Below are 17,003 nucleotides of genomic sequence, written 5' to 3' on the forward strand. Positions count from 1 at the left end.
CCTAATCCGACAGTAATGCTTATTCAGGAACTTGTTATTATACTCTTATTATTAAAAATGAAACCGGGTTGTGGTGGCGCATGCCTTTAATCCCAGCACTCTGGAGGCAGAGGCAGGTGAATCTCTGTGAGTTCAAGGCCAGCCTGGTCTACAGAGTGAGTTCCAGGACAGTTCCAAAGCTACAGAGAAACGCTGTTTTGAAAAACAAAAGCAAAATAATAATAATAGATCTATGAGCCGTAGTTTCTGTAGAGACTTCACACTTGGGGACTTCAAGGAACAATCAGCAGCCAGTTCTTTGGATTTAAGCATAAGAATAAGCCATTCATCAGCATTTGTATTTGTCCTTTTGGAATAGTTCATCTTCAAACAGCTCTACTGGCTAAACAATTGACTTAGCCTGTTTAGGAAATACCAGTTTGTCAGCTCTGTAAGCTGACAAATTGGCTTCCCTTGTGAAGTTACACAGACCTAAATGAAAAAAAAAGCATGTGTCATCCTCGAACACTGACAGTTCCCATTTCCTCCACCCTCTCTATCCTGCAGGGCATTTGAAAGGAACTTTCACTCCCCTCCCCGCTTCTTCTTTTCCTTTTCTTTCTTTTTTCTTTTTAATTTTTTAAAAAAGATTTACTTTATGTATACGAATGCTCTATCTGATGTGTGCCTACACACCAGAAGAGGGCATCAGATTTCACTCAAGATGGTTGTGAGCCACCATGTGGTTGCTGGAAATTGAACTCAGGACCTCTTGGAAGAACAGCCTGTGATCTTAAACTCTGAGCAATCTCTCCAGCTCCTCCTTTCTCTCTCTCTCTTTCTGTCTTTCTTTGGTTTTTCGAGACAGGGTTTCTCTGTGGTTTTGGAGCCTGTCCTGAAACTAGCTCTTGTAGACCAGGCTGGTCTCGAACTCACAGAGATCCACCTGCCTCTGCCCCCCAAGTGCTGGGATTAAAGGTGTGCGCCACGACCACTGTCTGGCCTCCTTTTCTATTTATAGTTTTTTCGAGACAAGGTTTCTCTGTGTTGCCCTGGCTGTCCTGAGAGCCAGGTTGACGTTGAATTCCAGAGATTTACCTGCCTCTGGGTTAAAGGCCCAAGTTACCACACACACACACACACACACACACACACACACACACACTCCCCGTTTCTTTTCAGAGAAGCTCTCACTATGGAGAGCAGAACTGGACTGGAACTTGCTGTACAGACCAAGCTGGCCTCAGACCCATAGAGAGCCATCTCCCCTGTGTCTCAGAGCTAGGATTAAAGGTGTCGTCAACAAGCACACCCTGCTTCTCTCTTTCAAAAGAGTTTTAAATTTTACTTAAGTATTTGTTCCCTGATGCAAGTATGGAACCTGTTTTCTTCCCCACCATGTAAGGGATCAAACTGTCACCACATGGCAGCTCACAACAGTCTGTAACTCCAATCCCAGGGGTTCTGACACCCTCACACCAATGCACATAAAAAAAAAAAATAAAGCAAAACAACAGCAAGAACAACAACAGGGGCTGGAGAGATGGCTCAGAGGTTAAGGGCATTGCCTGCTCTTCCAAAGGTCTTGAGTTCAATTCCCAGCAACCACATGGTGACTCACAACCATGTGTAATGAGGCCTGGTGCCTTCTTCTGGCCTGCAGGCATACACACAGACAGAATATTGCATACATAATAAATAAATAAAAGATTTTAAAAAAAGAACAACAACAAACGTATATCACAAACAAAAGAAAACGATTTTGAAGCATATTGAACAGAGAACAGGTCAGTGGACAGCATTACACCCCCGGCGATGGACATTTTGTTGGTTGGTTGTGTGTGATGCATGTGTGAGAGGTGCGAGCTTCGTGGGGTGGGTTCTCCCCTTCCACCTTAACAAAGGGTGCCAGGGATCGAACTCAGGTTTCCAGCCTCCCAAAGAAAGCACGTTTACCCCCGGCCCATCTTCCCATTCCTGTTGTTTTGTTGTTTTTGGTGTGGTTGTTAGACAGAGGGAAGCTCTGGCTGACCTGTAACTACCTTATGTAGACCATGCTGACTTTGAACGCACAGAGATCCACTTTCCTTCGCCTCCCGAGTGCCTGGACCAAGGCATGTGTCACTCTGCTCTTGTTTTCTGAGACTGTGTCTCAGTTTGTAGCCCAGATTGGCCTGGAACTTGTGATTTTCCTCCTTAGGCATGAGTCACTATATCCAGCCCGTGGAGGTCATGTCATAAAACCAAATGCCTAAATGTGAGGCTATGGCCCTGTATTTTCCCAAACAGAAAAGGTCTTCCAGAAAAGGGAACCAGAGCACAATATAACTCATTCCTTACTCACGCCCTGGCCCTTCGTATGGGTCTACCGTGATGCTTCTCCGCAACTTACCAGTGTATCTAGGAAAACCACTAGATAAAGACTGAGTTCTCCCTTGGACCTTAATGTACTGGAAACAAGGTGTCTGGGCCAGCCACTGAGTTCAGACGGAGCCCAGGTTTCAGGGCTGGTAAATGTTAATGAGGTACGGGAACAGTATGGTGTAGTGTAACGCTTCTTTAACAAAGCTTCCTCAAACTGTCTACCAGCCGGCTTACTTTCTCTGGTGATGTACAGGTTACTACCATCTCAGGAAGAAGTTGGCTCACAAGCTTGCTTGCTTGGAGGCAATGCTCTAGCTGACTTTAGCAACCATGCGCAGACTGTACTGGTAAGGAGGTAGGTAATTACTACACTGTTGGCAGCGTAATTACACTTGAAACATTTTCGATTGGAATTGTTTAGGGCCTCCCTAACTCGCTTCTTGTACTCCGATGGTTCCAGTTTCAAGAAAGGGCTCTCCTCCCACCACACTGTAAAAACGTTGGTATTAGTTAAGAGTGGCCAGACTACAATTACCACAAGACATCGCGGGTCCTTAGCATCCGGGACACGGTCCGCAAAGATCCCTGGGTATTGTGGTCTTGTGCTTCGGCAGCGACCCTGTGCCAACGGTAAAATTTCCGCCGAAAGGAGGACCACAACTCCCAGCAACCTTTGCTGCCGTGCGGGGGGTCTTCACGTTCTCGTGGCGCGGCGCAGGCGCTGTGGGTCCTCGGCGCCGACCGCGCAGACTGAATAATAAAAGGGGAGAGGCGAAGAGGCAGGAAGACAGGACCATGTCGAAGGGCCCGGGGCCCGGCGGCTCGGCAGCTTCCTCGGCGCCCCCGGCCGCTACCGCTCAGGTGCTGCAGGCACAGCCCGAGAAACCGCAGCACTACACGTACGTAGAGCCCCCCCCCCGCCGCGCGCGCACGCCTGACGTCAGCGGCCAGCGTGAGTCACGCGCGCAGGGAGAGCGCGAGGCTGTCTCTCCCCCCCCCTTCCTTCTCCAGCTTGGCCCAGACCGGTTCCAACCTGCCAGGGCCGGTCCCAGCTTCCTTAACTGTCACCAACCTCTGGTCGGGCCGTGGGGCGGGAAACTCGGTCCCAGTCTCCGAGTTGGGAAGGCAGGAGCTCGGTCCCGAGTACACACTTCCCAGGGTAGGCCTTGGAGGCCCGAGTGTTCCTCAGACCGTAAAACCACAGGACCAGGCTCTTGGCGAGCGAGCAGTCCACGACATGACAAGTTGAGTTGTGTAGGAGCCGGCCCTAGACCTGTCTAGAAACGACGACTCGCTTGCAGTCGTCTGTGCGCCCGAGCAGCTCCTTTGTAGCTCAGAGGCCTCTTGGTTGTCCACGAGGATCACCCACGCTTGAGTTCCCTTAAGCAGTCAGACGTGCAGACACGGAATCACTCTTCGCAGGCAGTACTGTCCGGCCTGTGAGCGAGCCACCCCCGGGGTGCTGTACGATTGCAGGCCCCTTCAGAATCTGGCAGGAGAGGGAGCCTCAGAAAAGCCCTGCCAGGCTGCATGTGTGCCAGCCTAGGTCCCTGCTTTCATTGCTGTCACGGCACAGTGGGCCTAGGTGCTGTGGGACAAAGGCCAGCGATGGGCTTCCCCTTGTAAAACGTTGGTTTCCGTTCCCAGCCGGTCAGGAGTGCCTCTCACCCCCTTCAGGTGCCTGGGCGGTGTCGGTATTTTCAGGATCCCAACCCACGGCGAGTTCAGAATCTGAGCGCTTGAGCAGCACTCGAGTAAGCCAGGAAGCAACTGTTGGGATATAGAGAACTAAAGGCAGGCAGGGGGAGCTTGGCTTGACAAGGCCTTTTGGGAGATGGACCTGGGAACATCGGTTATAGGAAATGTATTGGTTTTCGAGGGACTCTATGATATTGGCTGACGGCTAAGCTTGACTGCAGTGTGACTCAGTTGGTCCTTTCTTACTGGAGTTCTCTGCATCCTTGCTGTCGCTTTCGGTTAAGAAGTCACTGACTTACCTGGCCACACAGCAGTGTAGTCTCGATTTGCAAATCTGTAAACTTAATTGGTACTTTTGTATTACACTTATTTATATGTACATGTGTGTGGGAACACACATGCGTGCGCAGGTGTGGAAGTCAAACAGTCCGAGGGCATTGGTTCTCTCCTTTCACCATGTGGTTATGGGGGTCCAACTCCGATGGCCAAGCTTGGCAACTAGTGCCTTCCCAGCTCTGCGCCATCCCACGCGTGGGGGAAGGGCTCTACCATTGAGCTGTAGTTCACACACCCACTTACTTCTTTAGTTACTACTTTCCTACTGCCTTAGACTCCTGAGTTAACCCGGATTACAAATCTGCCACAGGGCCTTGTTATGGAACTTTTTAATGATCTTTGGTTGCTTGGATCATGGTTTTCAGTACAATTACCAAACAAACTTGAATAAATCTTAGTTTCTTTTTGTGGATATGTGCGTGCGCAATTGGAGATCAGGTCAGATGTCCTGTGAGATAGGATCTTTATGGGCAGGAGAGATGGCTCGGTCATTAAGAGAGCACTGACTGTTCCTCTTGCGTCCCTGGTTCAATTCCTAACACTCACATGGTGGCTCATAGCTGTCTGTAACTATAATCTCATGGGGATCCCATGCCTTCTTCTGGTGTGCAGACATACAATAGACAAGACACCTGTGTGCATAAAATAAATCTTGAAAAAGAAAAGATTCTTTTACTGAACCTGAAGCTTGACCAGGTTGGCTGCCCAGTGAGCTCCTGGGGGCCCACTTCCTCCGACCCCCCAACACTGGGGTTCTGAGCATGTGCGGCCATGCCTGGCTTTTTACGTGGTGATGAAGATTCGTATTCAGGTCCTCAGTCTTGTGCAGCAGACACTCAACCCACAGAGCCATCTCCAAGGCCATCTATTTATTTAAGGATAAGGTCTTGCGGTGTAGCTTTGGCAAGCCTGGAACTCACTGTGTTGCTTATATTGACCCTCCCCCACATTGGGGATCTTTTTCCTCTACCTCATTCTCCAGCATTCCGGGATTACAGGACTTGGCTACCACAAGTAGCTGCTGTCTGTTCTACTGTTATGTTGTCATTGAGATCCAGTGAAGTTACATTAGAATGGGTTCTGACAGATGAAAGGAGCGAACACAGTGTAATTGTCAGTGTCTGAATTACTTGTTTGCTTTCTCTGTGTAGCCTTGGCTGTCCTGGAACTCACTCTGTAGACCAGGCTGCCTTTGAATTCACAGACATCTGCGTGCCTCTGCCTCCTGAGAGCTGGATTAAAGTTGTGTGTGGTTATGTCCAATTTAGCATCTGAGTTTTTTTTTTTCTTTTTTTGAGACGGGTTTCTCTATGTAGCCCTGGCTGTCCTGGAATTCCCTCTGTAGTCCAGGCTGGCTTCGAACTCACAAAGATCCACCTGCTTCTGCCTCCTGATTACTGGGATTAAAGGGGTTCACCACTACCTCCTGGCATATCTTGAGTTTTTAAGCAATTGTGTTTTTATGTGTCTAATTGTGTGTCTGTGCAGCAGGGGCATATCTGGTGCCCTTAAAGGCCAGAGGGGCATCAGGTCCCCTGGAACTGGAATTACAGATGGTTGTGAGCTGCCATGTGGGTGCTGGGAATTAAACCAAGGTTCTCTTCAAGAACATCAGTGCTTTTAGCTGCTAAGCCACCTCTCCAGTCCCAATATCTGAATTTTTGTCCTCTTTGATTCCTGTTTGACGTTTGTTTTTCTGTTCTTTGAAGCTTGTTGTGTAGTCTTGGAACTTGGCTCCTAAGTCATATTTATTTATTTATTTATTTATTTATTTATTTATTTATTAGAACATTTACTTACTTTTCTCCAGATGAGTCCCAGGAATCAGATTTGGTGGCAAGTGCCTTTACCTCTGAACCATCTCACCAGCTTGAGACAGCTTTTAAATCCATAGGAGTTAATGAAGTACCCAAGCTTATCTGAGAGATGGAGGTTACTGGTCTTCCTATCTTTTTATCTACCAAAAAACCCCCCAAAAAACTAAAAACAAGAACAGGTAAATTCTGGCATTGAGAAACAATGACCTGGAAAACTTGATCATCCAGATCCGCGTTTGGTGAACATGAGGACACAGGTGGTACAAGTATACCTGGTGTCCCTGATATGAAGTGAATGCAGTTTTTGTCCTTGGGGATTAGGGGAACTGGGAGTTTTTTTTAAGAGTTTTTAGCTGGGCCTTGGAGGTGCACACCTTTAATCCCAGCAAAATGAGGTGGTTTTTTTTTTTTTTTTTTTAAATTTTATTTTTGAAACAGGGTTTCTCTGTAGCTTTTGGAGCTTGTCCTGGAACTAGCTCTTGTAGACCAGGCTGGTCTCGAACTCACAGAGATCCGCCTGCCTCTGCCTCCCGAGTGCTGGGATTAAAGGCGTGCGCCACCACCGCCCGGCAAAATGAGTTTTCATACATAGCACAGCCAGACCTGGCACTCTCTGAGCTATCCTTGTTCCATCCGCCTTCCAAGTGTGGCACTACAGGCGTGTGCCACCATGGCCAGCTGTTGTTTGTTGGCTTTTGTGTTTTTGGTTTTGGTTTTTCAAGACAATATTTCTCTGTGTAGCTTTGGAGCCTGTCCTGGCACTAGCTCTGTAGACAAGGCTGGCCTTCAACTCACCGAGATCCGCCTGCCTCTCTGTGTGCTGGGTTTAAAGGCATGCGCACCACTGCCCAGCTGTTTGTTTGTAAATGTACTTATGTTTAGTTTATGTGCACTGGTGTTTTTGTCTGCATGGAGATCTGTGAGCATGTCAGAAGCTCTGGAGCTGGAGTTACAGACAGTTGTGAGCTACCATGTGGTTTTCTGGGAACTGAACCTGGGTCCTTTGGAAGAGCAACCAGTGCTCTTAACTGTTGAACCATTTCTCTGGCCCCAAAATGTTTTTGTCTTTTAAAACTGTGTGACGTACTCCTTTGGGACGGTTCTCTCAATGAAGCACAGCCTGCCTCAGACTCAGTATCTTTCTCCCTGTCTCTCTCCCTTTCAGGTACCGCTCGCCGTTACTCGTTTTTTGTTTTTTGTTTGTTTTTGTTTTGTTTGCTGTTGTTGTCATTTTGTTTTGTTTGAGGCGGGTTTTATGTGGAAGAGAACCCTAAACTACCGATCTGCTTGCCTCCACCTCCCAGGTGCTGGGATTGCAGACGTGTGACCAGGAAGGCTTGAACGCTCCTGAAGCCAAAAGGTTTATATAAACAGTAGTTTGAAAGATATTTACTGTCATATTTCCGCTAATCTTTTTTTTTTTTTGGTTTTTCGAGACAGGGTTTCTCTGTGGCTTTTTGAGCCTGTCCTGGAACTAGCTCTGTAGACCAGGCTGGTCTCGAACTCACAGAGATCCGCCTGCCTCTGCCTCCCGAGTGCTGGGATCCGCTAATCTTTTGTTTTAGTTTTTTGAGACAGAATTTCTCTGTGTAACAGCCCTGGCTGTCCTGGACTTCTCTCTGTAAACCAGGCTGAATTGCAGAGATCCACTGCCAAGGGCTAAGTTTAAGGCAGTTTTTTTTTTTTTAAAGATTTTTATTTATTATGTATATAGGTTTCTTCCTTCATGTATCCTGCAGTACAGAAGAGAACACCAGATCTTATTACAGATGGTTGTGAGCCACCATGTGGTTGCTGGGAATTGAACTCAGGACCTCTGGAAGAGCAGCCAGTGCTCTATTCCTCTGAGCCATCTCTCCAGCCACCAGGCAGTTTTGTTTGTAATAAGTCTACCTTGTACATTTTTAGAAGAGTTAAAAAAAAAAAAAAACAAAACAGATTTAAGAATAGGAAGTTTTGGGCTAGAGAAATAGCTCAGTGGTTAAGAGCACAAACTACTCTTCCAAAGGTCCTGAGTTCAATTTCCACCACCCACATGGTGGCTCACAATCATGTATAATGGGATTGATGCCTTCTAGCCTCAGGCATACATGCAGACAGCACTCATACTAAAAAATACATAAATAAAATTAAAGAAAATAGGGAGTGTTATGTTAGTTACATCCCACACTGTGTCCAGAAGTATAGATTTAGAGATTCATATAACAAGTACATTAAAAATTAGCTGATAAGCCAGGCAGTGGTAGGCGCACACCTTTAATCCCAGCACTCGGGAGGCAGAGGCAGGCGGATCTCTGTGAGTTCGAGACCAGCCTGGTCTACAAGAGCTAGTTCCAGGACAGGCTCTAAAACTACAGAGAAACCCTGTCTCGAAAAACCAAAAAAAAGAAAAAGAGAAAAGAAAAATTAGCTGAAGCTGGGCGGGTGGTACACACCTTTAGTTCCGGTACTCAGGAGGCAGATCTCTGTGAGGACGGCCTGGTCTACAGAGTGAGTTTGGCACAACCAGAGCTACACAGAGAAACCCTGTCTCAAGAAAGAAAAGAAAAAGAGAAAGAAAGAAAGAAAAAGAGTGAGGGCGCGAGAGAAATAGGCAGCTAGGGTAGGTGTAGTGGTGGTGTTTGCCTTTAATCCCAGCACTTAGGCATGCAGATCTCCTGAGTTCCAGGACAGGCAGTACTACATGGAGTACCCTGTCTCAAAAATAAAAGAAAAAAACAGAAACAAAAGGCAGTTAGTTGAGGGGCCGGTGAGATGGCTCAGTGGGTACATCTGAACCTGACAACCTGAGTTAATCCTCACAACTCAGAAACCCGCATGAAGGTGGGAGGAGAAACATCAACTCTGCCAGGTTATTTTCTGATCTCCAACGCATGCATGTGCTCACGCACACACAGAGATATAAATTTAAGCAGTTTTTTTTTTTTTTTTTTTTTTTTTTTTTTTTTTGGTTTTTCGAGACAGGGTTTCTCTGTGGCTTTGGAGCCCGTCCTGGAACTACTCTGTAGACCAGGCTGGTCTTGAACTCACAGAGATCCGCCTGCCTCTGCCTCCCGAGTGCTGGGATTAAAGGCGTGCGCCACCATCGCCCGGCTAAGCAGTTTGTTTGAAAGGACAATAGGAAAGTATCTTTTTGTTTTGTTTTGTTTTTGAGACAGGGTTTTACTATGTAGCTCTGGCTGTTCTGGAACTCACTTTGTAGACCAGACTGGCCTCAAACTCGCAGAAATCTGCCTGTCTCTGCCTCCCGAGTGCCAGGATTAGGTGTGCCACTATGAGGTTAATGCTTAAAATATTGGTTTCTTTTGTTATTTTTGCCCCTGTAAGAGGAATTACGCTTCAAAGTATATCTTTTTTGGAGTCCTTTAACTTTGCTCGATTCTCAAACTTGTTAATGCTTCTTTTCTTTTTCTTTTTTTAATTTATTATGTATAGTGTTCTGCCTGCATGTATGCCTGTATGCCAGAAGAGGGCACCAGATCTCATTCTAGGTAGTTGTGAGCCTCCATGTGGTTGCTGGGAATCGAACTCAGTTTCTCTGGGAGAGCAGCCAGTGCTCTTAATCTCCAGCCATCTCTCCAGCCTTGTTAATGGTCTTGATACAGGAAAATGAAACTCTAGTTATTGAAAAGGTTGTGGGGTGATTCTATCTATCATCTGTCTGTCTGTCTGTCTCTGTCCATCTAATCTTCCTTCCATTTATCCATCCATCCATCCTTCCATCATTTTTGAAACAGGGTCGCACTGTGTAGCCCTGGTTTGCCTGGAATTTGCTATATAGACCAGCCTGGCCTTGAATTTAGATCTCCTTGCCAGTGCTGGGATTAAAGACATGCACTACCACATTTGCCCTGTAGGTGAATTTTTAGACAAGAAATGCTCTCTCTATATAAAATATAATCCTGTATATACAGGCATCACGTGAATTTAGAACTTGTTTCTTTCTTTTTTTTTTTTCTTTTTCCTCTTTAAAACAGCTGGTCTGGAAGTCACTGTGTAGACCAGGCTGGCCTCAAACTCAAAGAGCTCTGTCTGCCTCTGCCTCCCGAGTGCTGGGTTTAAAGGCGTTCATCACCGCCACCAACTGAACTTGTTTCTTTTTTTTTGTTGTACTTATAACTTTATATTTGTTTCATGTGTAGCTGTGGAGGTCCAGGGACAGTTTGTAAGAGTGGGTTTTCTCCTTCTGCCATGTGGATTTTAGAGACTGAATTTAGGTTTTTAGGGTTGGCTGTGGGTGCCAATTCTGAGCCACCTCCTCTACCTGGGATACTTTCTTCAGGAGCATGGCCAAGGGTGTAGCTTAGTTGGTAGAATGAGTGTCTAGCATGCATAGAAAGGGAGGGGGCAAATTTGTAGTCCTAGTACCCAGAAAGTAGGCAGGCAGATCAGAAGTTCAAGGTCATCCTGTCAGTTCAAGTCCAGCCTGGGTTACAGAGACTGGAGAGAGAAAAGAATTGTGTGAGAGAGTGGAGTCCCATTGCCAGCTGTTTGGATAGAGAAGAAGAATGTGTGAGAGAGAATGGAGTTCCGTCAGCTGTTTTGAGACAGTTTTGTTAGTTGGTACATTACTGTTAAGAATTTTACTGGATTTCATCTGATGGTGTTTGGAAAATTCAGAAAGTGGACATGTATTTAGGTCATTATTGCAAATTGCAGTAAAGCCAGACATACAGTACTGGAGTGCAAGTTACAGAACGAGTTGCTTAGCGGAGTCGGAGGCGATGAACTAAATTGCCTGTAATCCTTTTTTGATCTCATTTGCATGTTTATCAAATCAAATTAACTTCCTGCATTACAAAAGTTCTCACCAGACCCCATTAATAAGTGTTCGTGGTGTTACAATTAATTTTTTTTTTTTTTTGGTTTTTCGAGACAGGGTTTCTCTGTGGTTTTGGAGCCTGTCCTGGAACTAGCTCTTGTAGACCAGGCTGGTCTCGAACTCACAGAGATCCACCTGCCTTTGCCTCCCAAGTGCTGGGATTAAAGGCGTGCGCCACCACCGCCCGGCTTACAATTTATTTTAAAAAGTCGCGGGAAGGGGGGCTGGAGAGATGGCACAGTGGTTAAGAACATTGCCTGCTCTTCCAAAGGTCCTGAGTTCAATTACCAGCAACCACATGGTGGCCCACAACCATCCTTAATGAGGTCTGGTGCCCTCTTCTGGCTAACTGTATACATAATAAATAAATATTTTTTTAAAAAAAAGAATTCCATTTAAAAAAAAAAGCCTGGCGGTGGTGGCGCACGCCTTTAATCCCAGCACTCAGGAGGCAGAGGCAGGCGGATTGCTGTGAGTTCGAGACCAGCCTAGTCTACAAGAGCTAGTTCCAGGACAGGCTCCAAAGCCACAGAGAAACCCTGTCTCAAAAAGCCAAAAAAAAAAAAGAAAGAAAAGAAAATCGCGGGAAGGAGAAACATCGTGTATTGGAAGAGGAGAGAGAAGGGGCAGAGACTAGTCTTTGGGGACGAGAGACAGAAAGAAAAAGAGATGGGAGATGGACAGGGCCCACCTTTTAAAAGGGAACAAAGAGAGAGTAACCAGGGGTGCTCTTAGTGACTGCAGCTGAGGACGCATCCTGTCAGGACCCTAAGGGCAGGCCAGTACAGATGCCTGAATACTAATGTAAGACCCACGCTGAGACTAGACTCTTAAACTTGACACCTCATTGTTTGCTATGTCTAAAGTAATGATTAAAGTTCAGATCTGCTTAATGGTTAAGTTTTTTTGTTTTAATCCAGCTATGTTAGACACTAAAGAAGGCTTCCCCTCAGTCCATATGCTTCTGCTCTGACTGGTGATTTGGTGATTTCTGTCATCCTACAAAGACTGACTTATTGGTGAGGGCAGCTGGACAACTCTGAGAGCAACAACTTAGAGCAATGCATCTTGGGCATACTCTGTAAGGAGCTTCTCTGGAGATAGCACCCCATGTAAGTGCAGAAAACAAGACACCCTCGTGGACCTACTACTTCCCGCTTCCAACACCCTGATGCCTGAAGGTGAGGCCTCCTTCTCATGCGTCTTAGGAGCCCTGTGCACACGCAGGTCACTAGAGCCCTGCAGCCTGAGCAGCACGCAGGCAGGCTTTTCGCTAGACCTCTGCCCGCTGGTATTTTTGTTAGGAGTTACTAGATGAGAAGCTGGGAAAGCAGATTCTGTCTGCAGCTCCACTTGTGGAAGGAGGTGGGAGCGAAAGGCCTTTGGTTGCGTTTCTAAACTGGACAGTATTTTTTAATAATTTAATAATTGTTGTTCTTTAATCCAACTGTGTTTGAACCTGAAGAAGGCTTCCTTTACTAGCCAAGTGCACTTTCTATATTTTCATGTTGCAACTATGGACAGTTATGGCTAATCTAAGTATATTGCTCCCCGCCTCTTTATTTTTGAGACAGATTCTCTCTACAAGTAGCCCTGGCTATCCTGGAACTCACTATGTAGACAGCTGGGCTGGAACTCACAGAAATTCCCCGCCTCTGCCTTTCCAGTGCTGGGATTAAAGGTGTGCGCCACCACGGCTGGCCTCTGTCTTCCGTTTAAACATGGATGAATTTGGGACACACTACTGTGTTATATGAAGGAAGATGCTGAATGCAAGTTTTTTTTTTTTTTTTTTTTCTTTGGTTTTTCGAGACAGGGTTTCTCTGTGGTTTTGGAGCCTGTCCTGGAACTAGCTCTGTAGACCAGGCTGGTCTCGAACTCACAGAGATCCACCTGCCTCTGCCTCCCAAGTGCTGGGATTGAATGCAAGTTTTTCTGCCATTCTTAGCTAATATATAAAGTTATATTAGCCTAATTATTTAAAAACGCTAAAAATTTTGATTTGGTATCGTCTAGACATCCAGCATTCCATGCCATAGCATATAGTCTATAAAGTCACCCTTTGCGCTTCTTAAAATACCTGTGGGTAAAACGGTGCATGGAATTTATTTCTGTCCAATGGGAATATTTTTTTTTTTTTTTTTTTTTTTTTTTTTTTTTTTTGGTTTTTTGAGACAGGGTTTCTCTGTGGTTTTGGAGCCTGTCCTGGAACTAGCTCTTGTAGACCAGGCTGGTCTCGAACTCACAGAGATCCGCCTGCCTCTGCCTCCTGAGTGCTGGGATTAAAGGCCTGCGCCACCACTGCCCGGCTGATACTTTTTTTCTTGAGATAGAATCTCTCTACTTAGTCCTGGCTGTCCTGGATCTCACTCTATTCACCAGACAGTCCTGGAACTCAACAGAGATCTCCCTGTCTCTGTTCCCATGTGCTGGGATTATATGCCTGGCAATACTTTTTTCTGCTTTGAAAAATTATTTTTATTTTTTAAAATCATCACATAATGTGTAAGGTATCATATAACTTTTTTGTTTTTGCTGTTGTTTTGTTTTTGGATTTTTGAGACAGGGTTTCACTATGTAGCCTTGGCTATCCTGGAACTCGCTCTTTAGACTAAGCTAACCTTAAACTCAGAGATTCCCCCTGCCTCTACCCCTAAGTGCTGGGATTAAAGGCGTGCGCCGCCACCACCCTGTTCGTTATAACATTTCCAACAAAGTGTATTTTGTGGTTTTCCTTCCCTCCCATCTCCCCACTGCCACACTGCCTTGTTATACACACCCTCCCTCCTTCATAGGCATTGTCTCAGCCAGCTTAGACTGGCCTCACGCTTGCAGTGCCTCCCCCTGAGTGCTGAGATTGTAGGTGTGTACTACATGGCATGGTTAATATGATCCTGGGCATCTAGCCACACCTCCACTCATACTACACAAGCACGTCACCACTGAGGTATTTCTAGCCCAGTGATTGCATGTGATTTAATATACTAAAAACTACCGATTAGAAACTTTAATGAGTTTAAACTGTGAACTTAACAGGCTTGTTTGTTTGTTTGTTTGTTTATTTATTTATTTTGAGGCAGGGTTTTTCTTTTTTTTTTTCTTTTTTTTTTTTTTTTGGTTTTTTTGGTTTTTCGAGACAGGGTTTCTCTGTGGTTTTGGAGCCTGTCCTGGAACTAGCTCTTGTAGACCAGGCTGGTCTCGAACTCACAGAGATCCGCCTGCCTCTGCCTCCCAAGTGCTGGGATTAAAGGCGTGCGCCACCACCGCCCGGCTACGCCACCACCGCCCGGCATGAGGCAGGGTTTTTCGAGGCAGGGTTTCTTTGTGTAGTTTTGGAGCTTGTCCTAGAACTCGCTTTGTAAACTAGACTGTCCTTGAACTCACAGAGGTCCACCTGCCTCTGCCTCCCAAGTGCTGGGATTAATGACATGCACCACCACAACCCGGCTTTTTTTTTTTTAAGATTTATTTATTATGTATGCAGTGCTCACGTGTGTGCCTGCATGACAGAAGAGGGCACCAGATCTCATTATAGATGGTCATGAGCTACCATGGTCGCTGGGAACTGAACTCAGGACCTCTGGGAGAGCAGCCAGTGTTCTTTAACCTCTCAGCCATTTCTTCAGCCCCAAATTTATAGTTTTAATAAAAATTGCTACCAAAGAGCATCTTTTGAGCATATGACTTGTTGCTGAGGTTTGGCAGCCTTCGGTTCAACATGGGAAAACTTATGATTTGCTGAAAGCTCCCAAGTGCTCCTCCTCCCAGCCTTGCAGTGTCTGCATTCTTAGTGAGCGTCAGGTGAACGCCCCTTGTGGGAAGGCTGGAGAGCGGCTGGGCTGAGTAGGTTCTCACAGTTTATGTTGTCTGTAAAGTAAAGGAAGAAGCCTATTTTCCCCAGTGGCTTTATGAAGTGAACTGCTTTTCCTTCCGAGGGTGGGAAAGAGATGGAGAGAGTGTCTGCTGAAGGGTAAGAGCTCATTCTTCAATATCGAGATGCCTGTTAAGGTTTGCACCGGCATCTCAGGGCAGCCCCTGTGTTCAGGCATTTAGGTTGGTCTACTGGCTGTATCTGCATTCACTGTAGTAACCATAGCAAACCTTGTCAGCTCTGTAAAACACCTCAATTCTTGCCCCTTTTTTCTTTGCCAGTGTGTAGAGTTTGACAACAGTGCCGAGAGCGAGGAGACAGAGAAGATGGAAAGGAGTCTAGCAAGTAAAAATGACGTAGCGTTCTGTGTTTCTGTGTGGTGACTTTTCCTGTTGGTGGCTCGGTTTATTTAGGAGATAAAGAAGATACTGAGCCCACTGGCAGTTTCATCATGTCCTAAGTAGAGGGGTGAACGAAATGTCCTGTTCAGTAAAGTGCTTATCTTCTAAGCATGAGGACCTGGGCTTGAGTCCCCGGCATCCAGATTAAAAAGCTAGGCATGGCAGCACTTGTGGAGACGGGAGGATCTGGGCACATTGTTGAGCTCCGGTTCAGTGAGAGCCTCTGTCTTAACAAATAGGGGGAGTGCAATAGAGCAAGACCACAGCCTCAGCCTCTGGCCTCCACACATGTACACATCTACCCATGCACACATACACGTGTAACTACAAAAATAAAGGAAAATTAAAACCAAGTGGGAAGTTTTTCTCCTCAATCTTTGTAGTGGGTCACAGGTATGGATGACATGGTGGTATATATCTATAATTCTGATTACTCGAGCGCTGACATTTATAAAACGTATGTGACACATAAATGAACTTAGTGAATTCTATGTTCCATCCCCATGATAGCTTAATGTGTGGTTTTCCAAATTCCAAAAGATTAAAAGTGACTTTCATCTCCAGCATTCCAGATGAGGTACACTCAACCTGTAAAGGGGAGTGTGTCATGATTAACATGCACAGCAGAGTAAGAAGAGTAAGAAATGGCTGAGGTGGCTCTGAGTGTGGCTTAGCGGTAGAGTGCCGTGTGCAAGGCTGTGGGTTCCATCTCCAGCGTTTCCAGTGCAGGGGAGCTAACAGATAGTTAGGTGGAAAGCAAGGAAGACTTCACAGAAGTGGCATCCAAAAGATTCATTTCCATTTAGTCCAGCCTTTGTTGGTTTCCTCAAATAAGGATTGAGGCATGAGCAAAAACAGGAAGTTTTCTTGCCGCTAGCACTACAGCCGTGGCCAGAGTGGTGAGGAGACAGAGTTGAAAACCCACACTGGGATGGGTGGATGGGGCTAGGAATGCCAGGCTGAGCAGTGGTGGCCGCTTATCCGGGTTTCAGGAAGACTAACAAGTCCTATTAAAAAGTCCTGTGTATCTGACATAGGGCAGTAGGAATGGAAGTATGGCTTTAAATGACCTGCTGCCTCTGTCCTTACCTGAGGAATTCCTGTCAGGCACTGTAGACATTACTGCCTCAGTCATGCAAGCTTCTACCCCAAGGAACTTCTTTTCGTGAGAGCCACTGTGCCCAAAGCTAGGGACCACGTATTAGCCTTCTCCCTGTCTCCTGTGTGCTCACCAAGATGCTGACACCAAACTTTTTGTTTTGCTTTATTGTTGTTATTGAGACAGAGTCTCACTAAGTTGTCCTGGCTATCTGGGAATCTTCTATGTTGTAAAGGCTGGCTTCCAACTCAGAGAGAGCTACCTGCCTCTGCCTCCTGAGTGCTGGGATTAAGGCGTATGGGCCGTCAAGCCTGGCTTCAAATGTTTTCTTTTAAGTGGATGATAGTAGCATGTGCCTTTAATCTCAGAACTCAAGAGTCAGAGGCAGGTGAGTTTAAGGCCAGCCTGGTCTACATAGTTAATTCCAGGACAACTAGAGCTACACAGAGAAACCCTGTCTCAAAAAACCAAAAAAAAAAGTTTTTTGTTTGTTTTTGAGACAGGGTCTTACTGTGCCCAGTGGTGGGGTTAAAGGCTATACCACTATACCCTGTCAGACTTTCAGGAGCACCAACATTTATTTTGCAAATAAAAACACAGGATGTTATCTAGTGGT

The 17,003-nt window shown here is 46.0% G+C and overlaps 1 protein-coding gene across 2 annotated transcripts in view; it reads left to right on the plus strand.

Moving 5' to 3' along the window:
- Positions 1–3,044: 3,044 nt before the first annotated feature.
- Positions 3,045–17,003, plus strand: part of Unk (unk zinc finger) — a 31,838-nt gene continuing 17,879 nt past the window's right edge. Inside the window, exon 1 of one of the 2 annotated variants that reach the window (XM_057774841.1) lies at positions 3,045–3,242. In XM_057774841.1, coding sequence (XP_057630824.1) covers positions 3,139–3,242 — 104 coding nt within the window. In that variant the 5' untranslated portion in view covers positions 3,045–3,138. The remainder of the gene's footprint in view (positions 3,243–17,003) is intronic. The other variant, XM_057774840.1, reaches the window with a different exon arrangement.

The sequence above is a fragment of the Chionomys nivalis genome, chromosome 7, assembly GCF_950005125.1.
Source record: "Chionomys nivalis chromosome 7, mChiNiv1.1, whole genome shotgun sequence".
Taxonomy (NCBI): Eukaryota; Metazoa; Chordata; class Mammalia; order Rodentia; family Cricetidae; genus Chionomys; species Chionomys nivalis.